Source organism: Saccopteryx bilineata, chromosome 4 (assembly GCF_036850765.1).
Source record: "Saccopteryx bilineata isolate mSacBil1 chromosome 4, mSacBil1_pri_phased_curated, whole genome shotgun sequence".
Lineage (NCBI taxonomy): Eukaryota > Metazoa > Chordata > Mammalia > Chiroptera > Emballonuridae > Saccopteryx > Saccopteryx bilineata.
This window is the reverse complement of record NC_089493.1, coordinates 129,952,144-129,970,058: the sequence shown is the minus strand read 5'-3', so window position 1 is coordinate 129,970,058 and position 17,915 is coordinate 129,952,144. Positions and strand designations below refer to the sequence as shown.

The 17,915-nt window shown below is 49.9% G+C and overlaps 1 protein-coding gene across 1 annotated transcript; it reads left to right on the top strand.

Moving 5' to 3' along the window:
• Window positions 1–771: 771 nt before the first annotated feature.
• CYP11A1 (cytochrome P450 family 11 subfamily A member 1) lies at window positions 772–16,725 on the top strand. The gene is made up of 9 exons (XM_066276304.1): window positions 772–1,112; window positions 6,562–6,717; window positions 8,822–9,018; window positions 10,325–10,528; window positions 11,325–11,482; window positions 14,865–15,031; window positions 15,326–15,404; window positions 15,852–16,049; window positions 16,462–16,725. Exons 1-9 carry the CDS (start codon window positions 844–846, stop codon window positions 16,591–16,593), a joined length of 1,560 nt encoding a protein of 519 aa, XP_066132401.1. The 5' UTR covers window positions 772–843; the 3' UTR covers window positions 16,594–16,725.
• The last annotated feature ends 1,190 nt before the right edge of the window (window positions 16,726–17,915 follow it).

Below are 17,915 nucleotides of genomic sequence, written 5' to 3'. Positions count from 1 at the left end.
TCCTGTTTCTCTTCCTGCCCCCTTTCTCTCTCTTCCCCTCTCTCTAAAAATTCAATCAATAAAAAATAGAAAGAAAAAAGACTCAGGAAATGGTTATTTTTCTTGCTTGTTCTTTTTCTCAAGTGTTCTGCAGTGAGCAGATATGACTATAATTTACTTTTATAGTTAGTATTTTCAGAAATAATAATAGCAACATTGGCCAATTACAACATTTTCAGAAAATAGTTTTTGTTTGTTTTTTTGCAAGCAGAGAAAGTAGAACTTTAAAATCAGAGAACTGTAGAAAATGAATAAAAACAAAAATAATCAAGAAACTATTCAAAAACAGTTTATAATCACACACACACACACACACACTCACATGACAGGGTCATGATTAAAATGTATGCTGCCCAAACTGCAAGCTTCCTCCAACCTCCTCTCAGGCCCCCATTATTGTCCTCGAGCCCAAGCAGCTGGCAGGTCCTGACAATGTCTGCCAGTAGCTGGGTCCCACTGTGGGGGTCAGAAGGAGACTCCAGAGAAGCACAGACCTGTGTCATTTCTAAGCCGTTTTGAGGTCCTGCAGGGCCTGGCACTGGGGACAGAGACAGAAGGGTCTCCTTGTGCTTGGGGAGCCTCTCTTGGCTGCAGAACTTCCAAGCTGAGCCTTGGTACCTTCTGGGAGGGGCAGTATGTGAGCTGGAAACAACCAGAGGAGGGGGAGGGCAGTCACTGCTTTGTCAGCTTCTCTCTTAACCTTGAGCTGGTGGATATAAGCTGGGCCCCAGAGGCCCAGAGCCAGAGTCTCTTGTCAGGCCCTGCTGCAGTAAGAGTAGCAACAGTGGCAATCCTGGGGACAGCATGTTGGTCAGGAGACTGCCTCTGCGCTCAGTCCGGGTCAAAGGCTACCAGCCCCTCTTGAGTGCCCCGCAGGAGGGGCCAGGGCATCCCAGGGTGCTCTCTGGAGAGGGGGCCCGAATCTCCACTCGAATGCCGCGCCCCTTCAGTGAAATCCCCTCACCTGGTGACAATGGCTGGCTAAACTTGTACCATTTCTGGAGGGAAAAAGGCTCACAGAATTTCCACCATCACCAAGTCCAGAACTTCCAGAAGTATGGCCCCATTTATAGGTAAGCCTGGCAGAGGGTGGGAGTTGGTGGGATATGGAGGGAGAGAGGCCCAGGCAGCCTCCCTGTGTCCTCCTCCCCCCCAGTGATGGTGGCAGGACAAAAGATAAGGCTTCCCATGCAGTGGGTTCCAATCCCAGCCTCAGTTCTTCCCAGGCCCCACACCCTTTGAAACTTCGTAGGGGTGGGTGAGGGAGATGGTAAGAGAACAAGCTTGGTTAACTGCCTCCCTACATCCATTATTATCCTCAAGACCCCTGGAAGGTAAGTGTGCCACACCCATTGTCAGAAGGGACTAAAGCTCAGAGAGGTGAAGATTCTTGCCCTGGTCACCCAGCGGATCCCAGTCCTGTTGGGGTGCTGGCTTCTTCCCTAGCCCTGTGCATCCTGAAGCATCTGGTTTTGTCCCTTCCACTTGGCCTGGCTGAAGTCCCTCTTCTCTAAGCATCTGTCTTGCTTCCTGCCAGAAGAAAGGGACTTTGGTCTTTTGGCTTCTGAGCACTGCCACTTGTAGGGGGTTGGGGTGGAGAACAGGTGTCTGTGGGCTGCCCCTGGTGGTAGGCTGTACTTCTGGTTCTTTCTTTCTTTTTTTTTTTTTTAATTTATTTTTTATTTTTTACAGAGAGTGAGTCAGAGAGACAGATAGATGGGGACAGACAGATAGGAACGGAGAGAGATGAGAAGCATCAATCATTAGTTTTTCATTGTGCGTTGCAACACCTTAGTTGTTCATTGATTGCTTTCTCGTATGTGCCTTGACCACGGGCCTTCAGCTGACTGAGTAACCCCTTGTTGGACCCAGTGACCTTGGGTCCAAGTTGGTGAGCTTTTGCTCAAACCAGATGAGCCCACGCTCAAGCTGGCGACCTCAGGGTCTCGAACCTGGGTCCTCTGCATCCCAGTCCGACGCTCTATCCACTGTGTCACCACCTGGTCAGGCTCTTTCTTTCTTCCTTCCTTCCTTCCTTCCTTCCTTCCTTCCTTCCTTCCTTCCTTCCTTCCTTCCTTCCTTCTTTTCTCCCTCCTTTTCTTCCTCCTTTCTTTCCTCCTTCCTTTCCTCCCTCCCTCTCTTCTCCTCCCTCCTTCCCTCCCTTCCTTCCTTCCTTTCTCTCTCTCTCTCTCTCTCTCTCTCTCTCTCTCTCTCTCTCTCTTTCTTTTTAAGATTTTATTTACTGAGAGAGGGGAGAGAAGGGGGGGAGGGGGAAGAGCAGGAAATATCAACTCTTATTAGTTGCTTTTCCTATGTGCCTTGACCGGGCAAGCCCGGGGTTTCGAACCAGTGGCCTCATCATTCCAGGTCGACAATTCATCCACTGAGCCACACAGGTCAGGTGGTTTAGCCTTTTTTAAGGTGGATCACCTTCAGGTCATGCTTAGGTTCTTTTCTGAAGTCATAGCTGAGGGGGATGGGAGGTGGTGGAGGTGATGGTTAGGGTCAGGGAAGGAACATCAGGAGGGACAGTGCATTGTACTTTGATGGGGAAAGGTCATGTTGGCTGGCTAGCAAGGTAGGTGGGGGCTGGAGGGCAGGCTTGTGTGTGTAGGGGTCCAGTGGCTTCCTTAATAGGGTTACTTCCTTTCCCTCAACTCACTTCGAAATCTGAAAAAGCTTTCTCACAGCTGGTTGGAGGTCAGGAGGCCCCAGGCTGAATGTCAGGCTTGGGAGAAGGCTGCTCCTGCATCTACCTTCTCCTTCTCTCTCCCAGACCTCTTAGTGCCTCTACCACCCAATCTTACTTCAGGGTGACCCCTCGCTACTCTCAACCTCCTATGCCCTTTATCAGGCCCCATTCTGTTTTCTGAGTCACTTTCACCTGGGCCTTGCAGCATGTCCTTGGGTAATATAATCCCCATTTTACTGACGGGAAAACTGAGGCGCAGGGAGAAAAGTTTTGCCAAAGTCATAGAGCTCATTAGGAGTCTGACTGATGTTTAGTATGTTGCCATTATAATCTAACATAGAGCCTAGGAACGGTAAACTTCTGAATAAACACAAGGAACTTAAAAATATAACTTCTGCAGGTTTTTTCCCCTTTCTTTTCTTTTATTATTTTTAAAATTTATTGGGGTGACATTATTTAAAAATTATATAGGTTTCAGATGTACAATTCTATAATACATCATCTGTATATTGTATTGTGTGTTCTCCACCCCCAGTCAGGACTCCTTCTATCACCACTTATCCCCATTTACCCTCTCCTACCTCCCGCATCCCTGTAAGTTTTTTCTTAATAAAAAAGCTGTTGGCCCTGGCCGGTTAGCTTAGTGTTAGAGCATTGGCCCATCATGTAGATGTCCTGGGTTGGATTCCTGGTCAGGACACACAGGAGAAAAAAACATCTGCTTCTCTACCCCTCCCCCTTCTCTCTCTCTCTCTCTCTCTCTCTCTCTCTCTCTTCCTCTCCCACAACTATGGCTCTATTGGTTCAAGCAAAGTTGGTCTCGGGTGTTCAGTTCCTGAGCACTGAAGCAATGGCCCCAGATAGGCAGAGCATCGCCCCCTAGTGGGCTTGCTGGGTGGCTGGGTGGATCCCGTTTGGGGCACATGTGGGAGTCTGTCTCTGCCTCCCCTCCTCTCACTAAAAAAAAAAAAAAAAAAAAAAAAAGGCTGTTCTTGTAAAAAGGCTGTTCTTGTTTATATTTATAGAACAATTTGGAAAATATAAACAAGCACAAAGCACAAATGAAAAATTGAAATCAGCTACAACCTCCATTTTGATATCTATGTACCATTAGGGATGTGAATATATATACATGCCGTTTTAGGTTGTCCCACAATACATTGAGGACTTTCCTCTTTTCTCTCTTTAATATAGTTTAAAAAGGCAGTCTCATAGTCCATGGTATGGATAAACCATATGTTTTTAGCCATATGTTCTTTAAAGTGGACTCTAGAGCTTCTTTTTTGTTTTCGTTTTGCTATTAGACATGACACTGTGATGAACCCCTCATCCATCAGGCTTCACTGTCCCATGTCAGGTTAGCATTGCCTTGGGCTTGAGTCCCAGCAGCAGAATTGATGATAATAATAGCAGTTTAAGGACTCTGCTAAGTCAGGGTAGAGGCGTTAAGCTAGTGGTGTGGGGACATGTGGTGCCTGGAAAAGCACTTGAGGGCATTTCCTGGGAGGATTGGGAAGGTAAGGCCAGAGTTTACAGGTCAGTGGTCTCTCCTGCTCCCTCTCCTCAGTCGCACCACCCCTCCACCTCCCTCTGCCTTTCATCACTGAGGGAGGAAGGATGGCAGAAAGGGGAGGCAGGAGGGAGGGAAAGAGAGAACTCACCTTGTAACTGTAAGTACTTCTGATATTTTGCCTTAAAGCGTATCTTGAATTTGTTGTGCAAAAGGAAGGTGCGTGCACACACACACACACACACAGATGCAAGTGAGAAGTGGAGTTTTCTGTGGTTTCTCGACAGTTGTCTTTTAAAGCAGTGGTTCCCAACCTTTATATTTTCATGAATCGGCCTTGAGGGTGGGGATGGATAAATGTATCACGTGACTGAGACAAGCGTCAAGAGTGAGTCTTAGACGAATGTAACAGAGGGAATCTGGTCATTTAAAAAAAATAAAACATGGTTCAGACTTAAATATAAATAAAATGGAAATAATGTAAGTTATTTATTCTTTCTCTGTGGACCGGTACCAAATGGTCCACAGACCGGTACCAGTCTGCAACCCGGGGGTTGGGGACCACTGTTTTAAAGAGACTGCTTGCAAAGTGCTTCCTGAGGTCATTTTTTTTCCTTGTTTTCCAAGTGAGAGGTAAGGGAAATAGAGAGACAGACTCCTGCATGTGCTGCCACCAGGATCCACCCGGCAACCCCCATCTGGAGCCAATGCTCTGCCCATCTCAGGCCATGCTGGCAACTGAGCTATTTTTAGTACCTGAGGTAGAGGCTCCAGGGAGCTATCCTAAGCAACCAGGGCTAGTGCGTGTTCTAATCAATCAAGCTGGAGGGGAAGAGAGAGAGAGAGAGAGAAAAAGAGAGAGGGAGGGGGAGGGGAAGAGATGCAGATGCTTCTGTGTGCTCTGACTGGGAATTGAACCCAGGATTTCCACAAGCCAGGCCGACACTCTACCACTGAGCCAACTGGCCAGGGTCACCTTGAAATCTTACTTCCCAGCAATTGTCTTCCATTTTGGCTGAAATAAACTCTTATAAAATTCTCTACAGGTTTGGATGTTTCTTCTCTTTTCTTTTTTCCTTTTCTTTCTTTTTATCGAGAATGAGAGAGAGAAGCAGGGGCAGGGGAAGGGAGAGAGATGAGAAGCATCAACTCATAGTTGCATCATTTTGGTTGTTCATTGATTGCTTTCTTTTTTTTAATGATACTGCCACTTTATTTTATTTTTGATTTTATTTATTCATTTTTAGAGAGAGAGGTGAGAGAGAGAAAGAAAGAAAGAAGAGGGGAGGAGCAGAAAGCATCAATTCCCATATGTATCTTGACTAGGCAAGCCCAGGGTTTTGAACCAGTGACCTCAGCATTTCCAGGTCGACGCTTTATCCACTGCGCCACCACAGGCCAGGCTGATTGCTATCTCATATGTGTCTTGACTGGGGGGCTACAGCTAAGCCAATGACCCCTTACTCAAGCCAGTAACCTTTGGGCTCAAGCTAGTGACTATAGATGGGCTCATGTTCAAGTCAGCAACCCAGTGCTTGAGCTGGTGAGCCTGCACTCAAGCTGGATAAGCCCACACTCAAGGCAGTAATTTGGGGTTTCAAACCTGGGACCTTAGCATCCCAGGCTGATGCTCTGTCCTGTGCCACCAACAGTCAGGCTGGATGTTTCTTATGTCAACTACTGTGTCAGTGCTTTGTCGGGCTTATGCCATGGAAGCCAGGTAGTCATTCCTAGAAAATCAGTCCTAGAGCTTAGCAGGAATTGACTGGCAAGTATATGACTTGCCTAGCAAGCTCCATAGAGTCATTCTAGTACAGGGTCACTTCCAGTGGTGACAGGAAGGTGCTTTGTTTCCGAGCTCTACAGTGGATGAAAGAGTGCTGACGGGATTAACAGTAGGAAGAATGACAGGGGATGAGCTTGGGGTGGATGACTTGATGGCCCATAGAAGGTGGGGTGGGGTTAGGGCTGGCCTGCAAGACACGGTATGGCATGACACCAGCTGATGGACAAGAATAGGAGCATAAAGCTGTTCCTTACAGAAGGCCTCATAGGAGTCATGTCCATGGACTTCTTTATCTCCTTTAGCAGCCCTGTGAAGCAAGCACTGTCCTCTCCATTTTCTAAAAGAAGACACTGAGACTCAGGGGGTGTGAGCCAGCAAATACCCTGAGGAAATGGGACCCATTCCCAGGATCACCTGCTGGGCACTCTCAGCCATGAGGTGTTGACAGATGAACTGAGGCCCCTGTCCTGACTGTGCAAGGTCTATTCGGCTCCCCTTGGACCTTCACGCCATCACCCTGCTCCTTCTTTCCAGGGAGAAGCTTGGCAACATGGAGTCGGTGTTTATCATTAAACCTGAGGATGTAGCCCTTCTCTTTAAGTTTGAGGGGTCCACCCCAGAACGATATTGCATCCCGCCCTGGGTTGCCTACCACCAGCATTACCAGAGACCCATCGGGGTCCTGTTCAAGTGAGTCCTGGGACATCTCCCAGGGGCTGGAGGGAGATGAGGGGCAGCTGTGGCAAGGGCAGGAGCTGGGGAGAGGAGCTGCTTGCTCTGTTCTTTCTAGGCAAACTCCTGTCCTCTTTCTGCCTCCATAAAACAGAGGGCAGCAGTTCTGACCTGTGGTGCCTGCTGTCTGGGACGCAGTCAGGCTGAAGAGCTGCATGAGTGACTGAAGACCTTGCAGCAGGGTTCTCCTTTATTAGTGCATTTGTTAAGTCTGTCTCACTGAGCACCTACTCTGTGTCAGGCTCTAGGGGTTCAGTGACATGCAGAGCAGGGCCCCGCCACTGTGAGTCCCTCACTGTCTGAGAGGGTACTGAGACACAGGACAGACTAGCAGTTTCTGGAGAGTGGGTACTGATTTCCACCAATTTGCTCATCATGAATGTAAAATGTGACCACGCCAAGCACTGGTGAGGTCACGAAACAGGAACTCTTCTGGATTTCTAGCAGGATGAAAACGGGTACCAGCACTCGGGGAAAGGGTTGGACATGGCCTGTTGTACGATGGCCTCATGTTACAGCAATGGCGCACTCTGAGGTGTGCTCTAGAGCACCCCGCAGGGAGGCACAGAATGTCCGCGGCAGTGCCATGCATAAGCACAAAGCCCAGGAAACCCCCTAAATGCCCAACAGTGAGTGGTGGTGGGTGCCACTCAAAATGAACAAGCTCAGTGACCCCAACAGTGCAGATGGTACCAAGACAGATAAAAGTGAGTGAAAAAAGCAAATCCTCCAAGCCTTGACAAGAAAGTATATTTTCTTATTATTTTTTAATTTTATGTATTGATTGATTGAGAGAAAGAGAGAGATAACAATTTGTTACTCTAATTATTTATGCATTCATTGGCTGATTCTTGTCTGTGTCTTGATGAGGGATAAAACTTGCAACTGTGGTATAGCGGGACAACGCTTTAACTAGCTGAGCTACCCAGCCAGAGCAAGAAAGTATGTTTTAGAAATATGTGCAGATCAGGTAAAACCATATACAAAAGCCAGCAAGGGAGTCAGGTGGGTGGTCCTCTTAGTTAGGGAGCACCAGGTGGACATATAAATTACTGTAATTGTATCTGGTTGTCCTATTAGGTTATGAATTTACAATACCATTCCCTCCCTTTTTGTTTTTTAGAGACTACCTTTCTTCTTTTTATTTTATTTTTATTTTTTGTATTTTTCTGAAGTTGGAAACAGGGAGGCAGTTAGACAGACTCCCGCATGCGCCCAACCAGGATCCACCTGGCATGCCCACCAGGGGACGATGTCTGCTCATCTGGGGCATCACTCTGTTGCAACCAGAGCCATTCTAGCACCTGAGACAGAGGCCACAAAGCCATCCTCAGAGCCCAGGCCAACTTTGCTCCAATGGAGCCTTGGCTGCGGGAGGGGAAGAGAGAGACAGAGAGGAAGGAGAGGGGGAGGGGTAGAGAAGCAGATGGGCGCTTCTCCTGTGTGCCCTGGCTGGGAATCGAACCTGGGACTCCTGCATGCCAGGCCGACGCTCTACCACTGAGTCAACCGGCCAGGGCCTAGAGACTACCTTTCTTAAAAACAAACAAAGCCTCCCAAATAGAAAGAGGGCTTTGCATGAATCTGTTTTCTAGAGTGGGCTATAAGATGAGATTTATCACTGACCTGACTCTGGGCACTTGAGAATCCCTACCAATGTGAATAATAGGACATGCTAGGGCAGGGAGAGGTTGATCAGTTGTGTCTGTGGGGGAGGAGGGGTCAGAGGAGGTGACATCCAGGGATCCTTGAATGGCAGTAGGTGAACAACAGCCAGGGGGAAGGAAGAGTGATGGGGAAGGCATACCTGTAGCCGAGGCAGAGACTAGGGGGCTTGAAAGAAACTGAAAGGCTCCAAGACCCCGAGTTCCTAGCTTGCACGCCCACTTTCTCCCCTTCTCTTCTCTCAGGCCCAGCAGGAACAGGTGTTGGAAGGAGGCGAGGGCAGGGTAGATGTGAGTGCTGGACTTGGAGCTGTGGCCTGGCCTCTGGGAGAGCCCAGCCATCCCCTCTGCATGCCACGCCTGGGGTTTGTCACAGTGAAGGGCCTGTGTTTTCCTAGGAAGTCGGGAGCCTGGAAGAAAGACCGGCTGGCCCTGAACCAGGAGGTGATGAGTCCAGATGCCATGAAGAACTTCATTCCCCTGCTGGACCCCGTGTCCCAGGACTTCATCAACCTCCTGCACAGGCGCATCAAGCAGGGTTCCGGAAAGTTCTCAGGGGACATCAGTGACGACCTGTTTCGCTTTGCCTTCGAGTGTAAGGGGCTGGCACTACCTGGCGGCTGTCTTGGGGGCTGGGAGAACCCAGCATTCCATCCTGAGACCCAGCCGGCATAGACCCTGAAGAAGTGTTGGATGGGCTTTTGGGATGAACTGCTGGCCACTCCCTCCGTCTGTGATCAACTGGCCAGGGGGAGCTGAACTCTCTTATGTAGAATTCATGCCTAGAGAGCAAGGGTGTCCAAACTGTAAGTCCCTGTTGCCACTGCCCTCCAAAAGCAAGAGTGTAGCTTAGCTCTTCATTCTGCAGATCTCTCTCTCCTGGGACATACACCTTTGAAGTCTGGAATGGGTAGGGAGGATTGGGTGGTTGATCAGAATTGGGTATTGAAGGATATGTAGGAGTTATCCAGATGAGGTAAGGAGATTGGGTAGTATAGGCAGGAGGAACAGCTCATGTAAAGGTCCTGTGGCATGATGGGCTCATGTGAACACTACAGGAAGGTTGGGATGCCCAGAGCTTGGTATAAAATCAGCATGCACATTCCTGACCTCGTAGGTAGGAAAAACTCGGGGTTGTTGTGACTTCTTAAGACCCAGCCAGAGTGGGTCCTGCATGGCCAATTACCAGGGCTTTATGTCTCCTAGTCTCCCACCTGGCCTGTTATAGGAAGTATTTAGTCAATTTGGTCAATTTTATTTTACTTTTTTTTTATAGATTTTATTTATTCAATTTTAGAGAGGAGAGAGAGAGAGAGAGAGAGAGAGAGAGAGAGAGAGGAGAGAGAGAGAGAGAGAGAAAGGGGAAGAGCAGCAGGAAGCATCAACTCCCATATGTGCCTTGACCAGACAAGGCCAGGGTTTTCAACTGGTGACATCAGCATTCCAGGTCCAGGCTTTATCCACTGCACCACCAGAGGTCAGGCCAATTTGGTCAATTTTAAATGAGACATCTCTCTTCCCAGGAGGAAATCTTAGAGGTTGCTTGGGGTGCAGACTCTTAGGGTAGAAGTATGGGTGGAGCAGTTTCCTCCCAACCTGAGCTCGTTTCCGGGTCTGCTGCAGACTGTTTCCCATCCCAGCGGTCCCTTTCCAGGGTCTTGCACCTGCCAGTCTGGATGTCCTGAGTGATGGCCAGAAGGGCACACCTGCAGCCGAGGTTTCCTCAGCCTTGACGTTTCAGCCCCATAAGCCTCAGGCCCCCATCTCTTTACTGAAGGGGACTGAGGTCCAAGACAGGAGATCCTCTGTGCTGGAGGGGTGGGTAGGTGGGGGTCCCTGGGAGCGGAGGGTCTCAGGTGGCCAGGTTGGAAAATGTTCTTCAGCGCATGCCGTCCCTGCAGCCATCACCAATGTCATATTTGGGGAGCGTCTGGGGATGTTGGAGGAGGTCGTGGACCCTGAGGCCCAGCGGTTCATTGATGCTGTTTACCAGATGTTCCACACCAGCGTCCCCATGCTCCTGCTCCCCCCAGACCTATTTCGTCTGTTCAGGACCAAGACATGGCGGGACCATGTGGCCGCGTGGGACGTGATTTTCAGTAAAGGTGGGGATTCTTCTGGCTGTACTCACTCTGGGGTCAGGGGAGTCTTATCTACCTCAGGGTATGGGAACCCCAGGCCTGGGTGGAGACACACACACACACACACACACACACACACAACACCGCTGGAACCTCCAGCCCTGGCTTGCCTCTTTGTCCCGTTATGTCAATAGGCACTGACTTGCCATGTAGGAAACCCATCATCGGGTGGGAAGGGATGGCCATCAGGAAGGTTCTAGAAGTCCTAGAAATGGTAAGTTGAAGGTCAGCTGTTGGGGATGATTAGATTTTTATGGAGAAAGGATATCAATGATGTCTCTCAGGTTCTTCCAAGAAACCTGTGATCCCCAACACGGGTCAGGGATCAGAGTTCTAAACCCGGCTGTGCTTGGTGACAGACTGGGGCTTGGGTGATTGAGATTAGTAAAGGGGGGTAGAGAGCTGATTGGAGTGTGGTGACGATACCAGATCTGGAGTCAAAGCCTGCCTCTGCTCCTGATACCCATCTGACCTTGGGCAAGTCGCCACCCGTTGTGGGCATCTGTTTCCTTACCTGTACAACGAGGGTGCTCTCACATATCCCCAAAGAGTTGTGCTCAAGAATTAAACAAAGAAACAGATAAGAAGGGCTTATCAGATAGTATGTGCTCAGGAAAATGGCAGCCCAGAAGGTGCAGGGCTCGAATCTCCAGGCCCTTGGTACTGCCCCTCACCAAGGCTCAGAGGCTCCATTCCCCCTCCCACCTCCGCCTACAGACACCTTCACTCTTTTTTTTTTCTTCCTTCTGCTGGTCCACAGCTGAAAAATACACCCAGAACTTCTACTTGGACCTGAGACAGAAAAGAGACTTCAGCAATTACCCGGGTGTCCTCTACCGTCTCCTGGGGAATAGCAAGCTGCTCTTCGAGGATGTGAAGGCCAATATCACGGAGATGTTGGCAGGGGGCGTGGACACGGTGAGGTGACTGTAGGGGCACACTCTGTCCTTTCTTGTGCTCTGTGTCCCTTTAATACCTGTTTGCCTCATCCAAAACCCTGCCCATGTTGGGAGTAGATTGCCTTTTCTGACTCCATTTCCTAAAGGTTCATCTTCTAGAGGACTGAGGTGAAGTCAGTCATCTGTGGAGCATTTCTTGAGGCTGAGCCAACATTAAACACCTTTTTAAAAAATTTTATTAACTTTAAAGAAAGAAAGGGGAGAGAGAGAGATTGATTTATTTTTCCACTTATTTTTTTGTATTTTTCTGAAGTGAGAAGCGGGGAGGCAGAAAGACAGACTCCTGCATGCGCCTGACCGAGATCCACCTGGCAAGCCCACCGGGGGGCAATGCTCTGCCCATCTGGGGTGTTCTCTGCTGTGGCTGGAGCCATTTTTTTAGCACCTGAGGTGGAGGCCATTGAGCCATCGCCTGGGCCAACTTTGCTCCAATGGAGCCTTGGCTGCGGAGGGGAAGAGAGAGACAGAGAGAAAGGAGAGGAAGAAGGGTAGAGAAGCAGATGGGCGCTTTTCCTGTGTACCCTAGCCGGGAATCAAATCTGAGCCTTCCACACGCAGGGCCGACACTCTACCACTGAGCCAACCGGCCAGAGCCTGTTCCACTTATTTATGCATTCATTGGTTGATTCTTGTATGTGGACTGATCTGGAATGAACCTGCCACTTTGGTTTACCAGAATGATGTTTTAACCCAACTGAGCCACCTGGCCAGGGCCCAACATTTTTCCTTTACTTATGAGAAGGGAGTGACTGGTCATAGGTGGTAAGCCCAGGTCCTGAATGAAGTCTTTAAAGGAGACATCCTTCAGTCACAGGTAGGGGACACAGCTCACTGTACTCAGTAAGGCAGTCAAGACCTCAGAAAAGCTGGGAGCCAGTGGAATTTTTTCCCCACCCCTGGAGGTACTTCTGTAATATCTTCCTCAGGCCCTCTGCTCTCCACAGGCAGCACAACCAGAAAATTCTCTCCTTGACCCCAGAACCTGTCTTCCTGTGCACCCTTCCTTTCTCCAATGTTCCTTTCTCATGGTCATGTGACAGGGAGGGTTAATTACTTAGTGTTTATTGGTTATTAGTTATGATTCAGGCACTGAGACCATAAAGATGGACACAACAGACCCCGAATGTGTCAAATGGCCACAAGAGGAGGAGCGTATTAGTGTGCACACAGAATGGCTTCTACAACAGATGGGTTTTTTTCTCACAGTTCTGGAGCTAGATGTTCAAGATCAAGGTGTCAGCAGGGTTGGTTTCTTCTGAGGCCACTCTTCTCCCAGTGTCTTCACACAGTTGTCCCTGTGTCTCTTCTTAGAAGAACACTGGTCCTATTAGAGGGGGGCCCACCCCAGTGACCTCTTTTTACCTTCTTACATCTCTTAACACCTTGTCTCCAAATACAGTCCCATTGTGAAATGTTGGGGGTTCGGGTGTCAACCTATAAATTTGGGGGAATAGAATTCAGCCCATGACAAGGAGACAGCTCATGCACAGATGACCACCGACCTATGTCATAGGGCAGGATGAGCAGGCATGAGCAGGGGGCACTCCAGAGAGGAGCTAAAATTCAACTTGTGTCTTGAAGGCTGTTGCCAGGAGGAGAGAGGAAGGATAGCATTTCAGGACTAGGGAGACGTGTGCATCCAAGTCCCATAGGTGAATAATTTGGTTTCCTAGGTATCTTACTTATATTGTGCTCTAATGGAGGACTTGAATTTCAGTCCCTGAAACAGGCTGCAGATGGAAACTTTGAGTGTTTTTATTTTTAAAGATTTCATTTATTGATTTTACAAGGTGGGAGTGAGAAGTATCAACTCGTAGTTGCTTCACTTTAGTTGTTCATTGTTTGCTTATCATATGTGCCTTGAGTGGGCAAGCCCAGGGTTTCCAACCAGCAATCTCATAATTCTAGGTCAATGCTCTATACAGTGTGCCACCAAAGGCCAGGCCTTAGATCGTATTTTAAACCTAGTTTTTGTTAGTTGTGTAGAAGGGATTTAAAAAAAAAAAAAAAAAAAAAAAAATAAAAAGAAAAGAAAAGAAAAAAAGAAAGAAAAGAAAAAAGCAGCCATTATTGTTAGGTAATGTTTATTGTATACACACTATACACCAGGCAGGGGCTGAAGCTTTGCACATGAATTAATTCATTTAGTGTTTAAAAACAGAACTATGAGGTATATTATTATTATCTGCTTTCCCCCTTTCAGATTAGGAAACTGGTTAAGTAACTTAGGTAAGGTCACACAGTAACTTAGGTAAGGTCACTTAGCTGCCTACTTTAATATACAAGTGTTTCCCCAGTAGCCACTCTGTCTGGACTTGGACACAGTGAGACAAATACACAGATTTGAGTTGAGCTTTGGAGTACAGACTGGTTTCCCAGGCTGGGAAGGGAATTCTAGGAAGAAGAACCCACCAGAGGAAGATCTCTGGCTTCAGGAACTGCATGGAGCTCAGTGCAGCTAGGTGCATGTGGGAGAACAGTTGTGGTGAGGCTGGGAGCGGTGGGCAGGTGTTGGGGAGCCCTGTTCATCAGGCTAGAGCTTCTGCACTTGATCAGGGGGGATCCGGGGAGCCAGGCAAGGGTCTGGATGGCACGTTTTCATGATTGTTCCTGCAGGGAGGAAAGAGGAGAATGTTCAAACCTCTTGGACAAAAATAAGAATCTTGGTAAGAATGTGCAGCAACCCATGTCTAACCCTGGGAGGGAGGGCTGCACCAGCCCGGGGTTCTGCCACAGAGGTGTGTGGACCCGTGGGGCTTGGTGAGGGTTGCTCAGACCTTCAGGGAAGGGCTAACGGTCACAACTCTGGCTAATAATGAGATTAGCAGGTTCATCCCAGTCTGCACCACATGCTAATGGCAACACGGACAAGACCCAGGTGGTGGTCCTGGGTTTGTTATCTGAGCCTTCTTTTTCTGCTTTGCTGCTAGAGGCAAATACTAAAATTTGGGGGATGTTCTGAGAGCGCTGCTTGTTTAACCATCATTTCAAAAGGCATTGCAGTCAGTCAGGGGATAACTGTTACAGAAGGGGGTGTTGCCCTCCAAAGGCCTCTGTGGTCCTTTGGAAGAAGTCATTGGCTGTGTGGGAGCCTTCTAAAGGTTGGGGAGTGGTGAGCTCTGTTGATAAGAGGGATGAGAATAGGGACAAGCGCTGCCCCAAACTGCTCAGGCTGGAAAAAGCCTTCTGGGACATCTGTCTTTTGAACTGAACTTTGCTTTTGTAGATGATGGTCTCTGAATACAGGAATGAGGGTGAGAAGAGAGGTCTTTGGACATGAAAATTTAGCATAGGTCTAGTGCCTCAAGGAGTGACAGGTCCTCCTTGTCACTCCCTGCCAGACATCCATGACGCTGCAGTGGCACCTGTATGAGATGGCACGTAGCCTGAGGGTACAGGAGGCGCTGCGTGAGGAGGTCCTGGCCGCCCGGCATCAGGCCGGGGAAGACCTGGGCAGGCTGCTGCAGCTGGTCCCACTCCTGAAAGCCAGCATCAAGGAGACACTGAGGCAAGCCACACCCACCCATGCTGGCCCCACCCCAAGTGCTGTCCCCTCCCCCACATGTGCTCCCTGGGGACAGGATTATAGGGATGGGCTGGTGGAAGTGAGTAGTCTGGGGGAGACAGCTGGGAATGGGGAGGAGGGAACAGAGTCCTGGTTCTGCATCCAGTTTTGAGGTAGGCCCGGGGCGAGGGTGGGGGTGTGGGGGGTGCTGCCACTGGGCCTGAGCTGCCATGCTGGGGGAAGGGAGACTTTGCCCTGGCCTCAGGACATTGGCTTCTGAATGCCTCCCTTTGGCAGGCTCCACCCCATCTCAGTGACACTGCAGAGATACCTCGCGAATGACTTGGTTCTTCAAGATTACATGATTCCTGCCAAGGTAGGTACAGCAGGGCTGCGGGCCTGGTTGGGAGCCAACCATAGTTCCTTATGGGTGCAGCTTCTGCCTGTCTTCCTGGAGCTGGCTGGTGCGTCCTTGGCAGCAGCAGTATGAAGGGCAGAGGTGGTAGGCAGAGTATGAATGATGCTGGAGCCCAGGATTAAGAGGGTGAACCCATGGGCTACTACTTGGGTCTTGAGGGCCCTCTGGTGCTGAGGAAAGGGCAAGACAGTCCCTAAGGCCACCTCTGGCCTAGTGGCTTCAGTCATGCCCCTTTGATGGGTGGAGGCTCAGGGAGGAGTAGGGTCTTGTTCGAGGTTACACAGTGAACAGTGTCTGCTGGACAGCTGGGCAGCCAGGCTGGGGAGCGGGAGTGGGGAAGCCTGGTTAGGCTTCTGGCTACGAGGAGGTGAGGCCTACTTAGGCTTCTGCTCACCTTGTCCCCAGACATTGGTGCAGGTGGCTGTCTATGCCATGGGTCAAGATCCCACCTTCTTCCTCAATCCGGGCAAATTTGACCCCACCCGATGGCTGGGTAAAAACAAGGACCTCATCCACTTCCGGAACCTGGGCTTTGGCTGGGGTATCCGGCAGTGTGTGGGCCGACGGATCGCTGAGCTTGAGATGACCCTCTTCCTTATCCACGTGAGTCTGGCATGGGGACCTCGGAGCACCTGGGCTGGTTTTGACCTTAATGAGAGCACTCCATCTCTATCCAGAGCCCTCCCCCACAATTCCCTGCTGCCTTCTCTTTGGGTTAATCCACTCATCACCCATTGGTGCCCCTGGCCATCGGCACTCCCCCTGTGCTATAGTGGTGATGGGATGGGGGTAGGGTGGGATAAGGTTCTACAGAAACTAAAGTGAAGTCTGAATTGGGTGCCAGCACCAGTGGGGTGTTTTCAGGCACTGAGCAGGGTGATTAGGAGCTGGGGTGGAACCCCTGAGAGTTCCGCAAACCACACTCAACAGGCACCACCGACAGGTGAATGAGCCTGGCCCAGGGGAGATGGACCCTCCCCACTTGTCCCCTAAGCCTACCACCCCTCTATCTCAGATTCTGGAGAATTTCAGAGTTGAAATCCAACATCTCAATGATGTGGGTACAACATTCAACCTCATCCTGATGCCCGACCAGCCCATCTTCTTTACCTTCCGGCCCTTCACTCAGGACCCGCCCCAGGCATGATTAGAGAGAGTGGTGTGAAAGGAAGCCCAGAGGGGTGGACTGGGGCAGTGGAGGTGTCCACCCCCTCGCTGCCCCCAACCCCTGTGGAGGTACTCCTCTTTCCTGAGGGCAATAAAGGACTGAACTACGTGACAGTGACGTGTTTTCATTTCCATTTGGGTCCTGTGGAGATGCTCTCTGACCCCACCACCAGCTGATCTGAGCACAAAGCAGGTACCGAGGCAGCCGCACCTGAAGCCATTTCCGCTGGGATCCACCCATTGGCAGCAGCTCAGTAGCCAGCAAGGTCAGCCTCCTGCTGCATGGGGCTGAGAGTGAGGCGGAGCAGGTGGAGGGCTATCGCATTGTGTGCTGGGGTCGGCAGGCAGAGGGACAGAGGACCTGAGGAGTTCTGAGAGAACAGGGCAGTCTGAGAAGTGTGGGCCAATCCTGGCTTCTGCAGTGCTCTGCTTGGCTGAACTTTGGGTAGGAGTTCCAGGTGGGGTCCTGAGGACTTCTGGCCGAGGTCCAGCCAGAGTCTTGGGCAAGGCCAGGGCTGAAGCCTATGGGTGAAGGGCTGGTGTGAGGTGCTGATCCTGAGGATGAAAGACCGCTATGCTTCTTCTGACCGTTCTCTGGGCTTCCCTCGGCCTCGACTTCCTGCTCTAGGGGGACATACCCACTTGTTCAAGCTCTGAGCTGTAGGCAGAAAGACTGCAGCGGAGTCTTTGGTGTATTATTTGAACTGTTTGACTCTGGTCCCAATTTTGGCCCCTTCAACCCCTCTGAGTTCCATAACTCCCGAGCTGAATCAGGCGCCTGATCCTTCCTGGCCTGGCCAGCCAGGTCTAAGTCCTGCTAGCAGACAGGGGAGCTAGTCTTGCCTGGGAGAGCAGGTCAGCCAGCCTAGCTAGCTTGAAGTCTTCTACCAGGATATTTTTAAAAGAATGATTTTAGAGAGACAGAGAGGAAGGGAGAAAGAGAAACATTAATTTGTTGTTCCACCTATCCATGCACCCATGGGTTGATTCTTGTATGTGCCCTGACAGAGAACAAACCCGCAGCCTTGGTGTATGGGGACAATGCTCTAACCCACTGCCACCTGGCCAGGGCAGGCTCTAGGTTCTGAATTCACTGTTGGAGCCTTTCTGCTTTTCCCTACCATGATCCTCTTCCTTGTCTTTCTCCCCCCTTCCTGCTTCCTTTCTCACCTGAGTCATCTTAGGCTCAGAAATGTTAGAGCTGGAAAGGGCCTTACTATAAGAGGACTCAAGCCCTACACAGGATAGATGGAGAAAGTAGAGCCTAGAGCGGTCGCTGGGGGCACACTTGTAGCTAGAGCC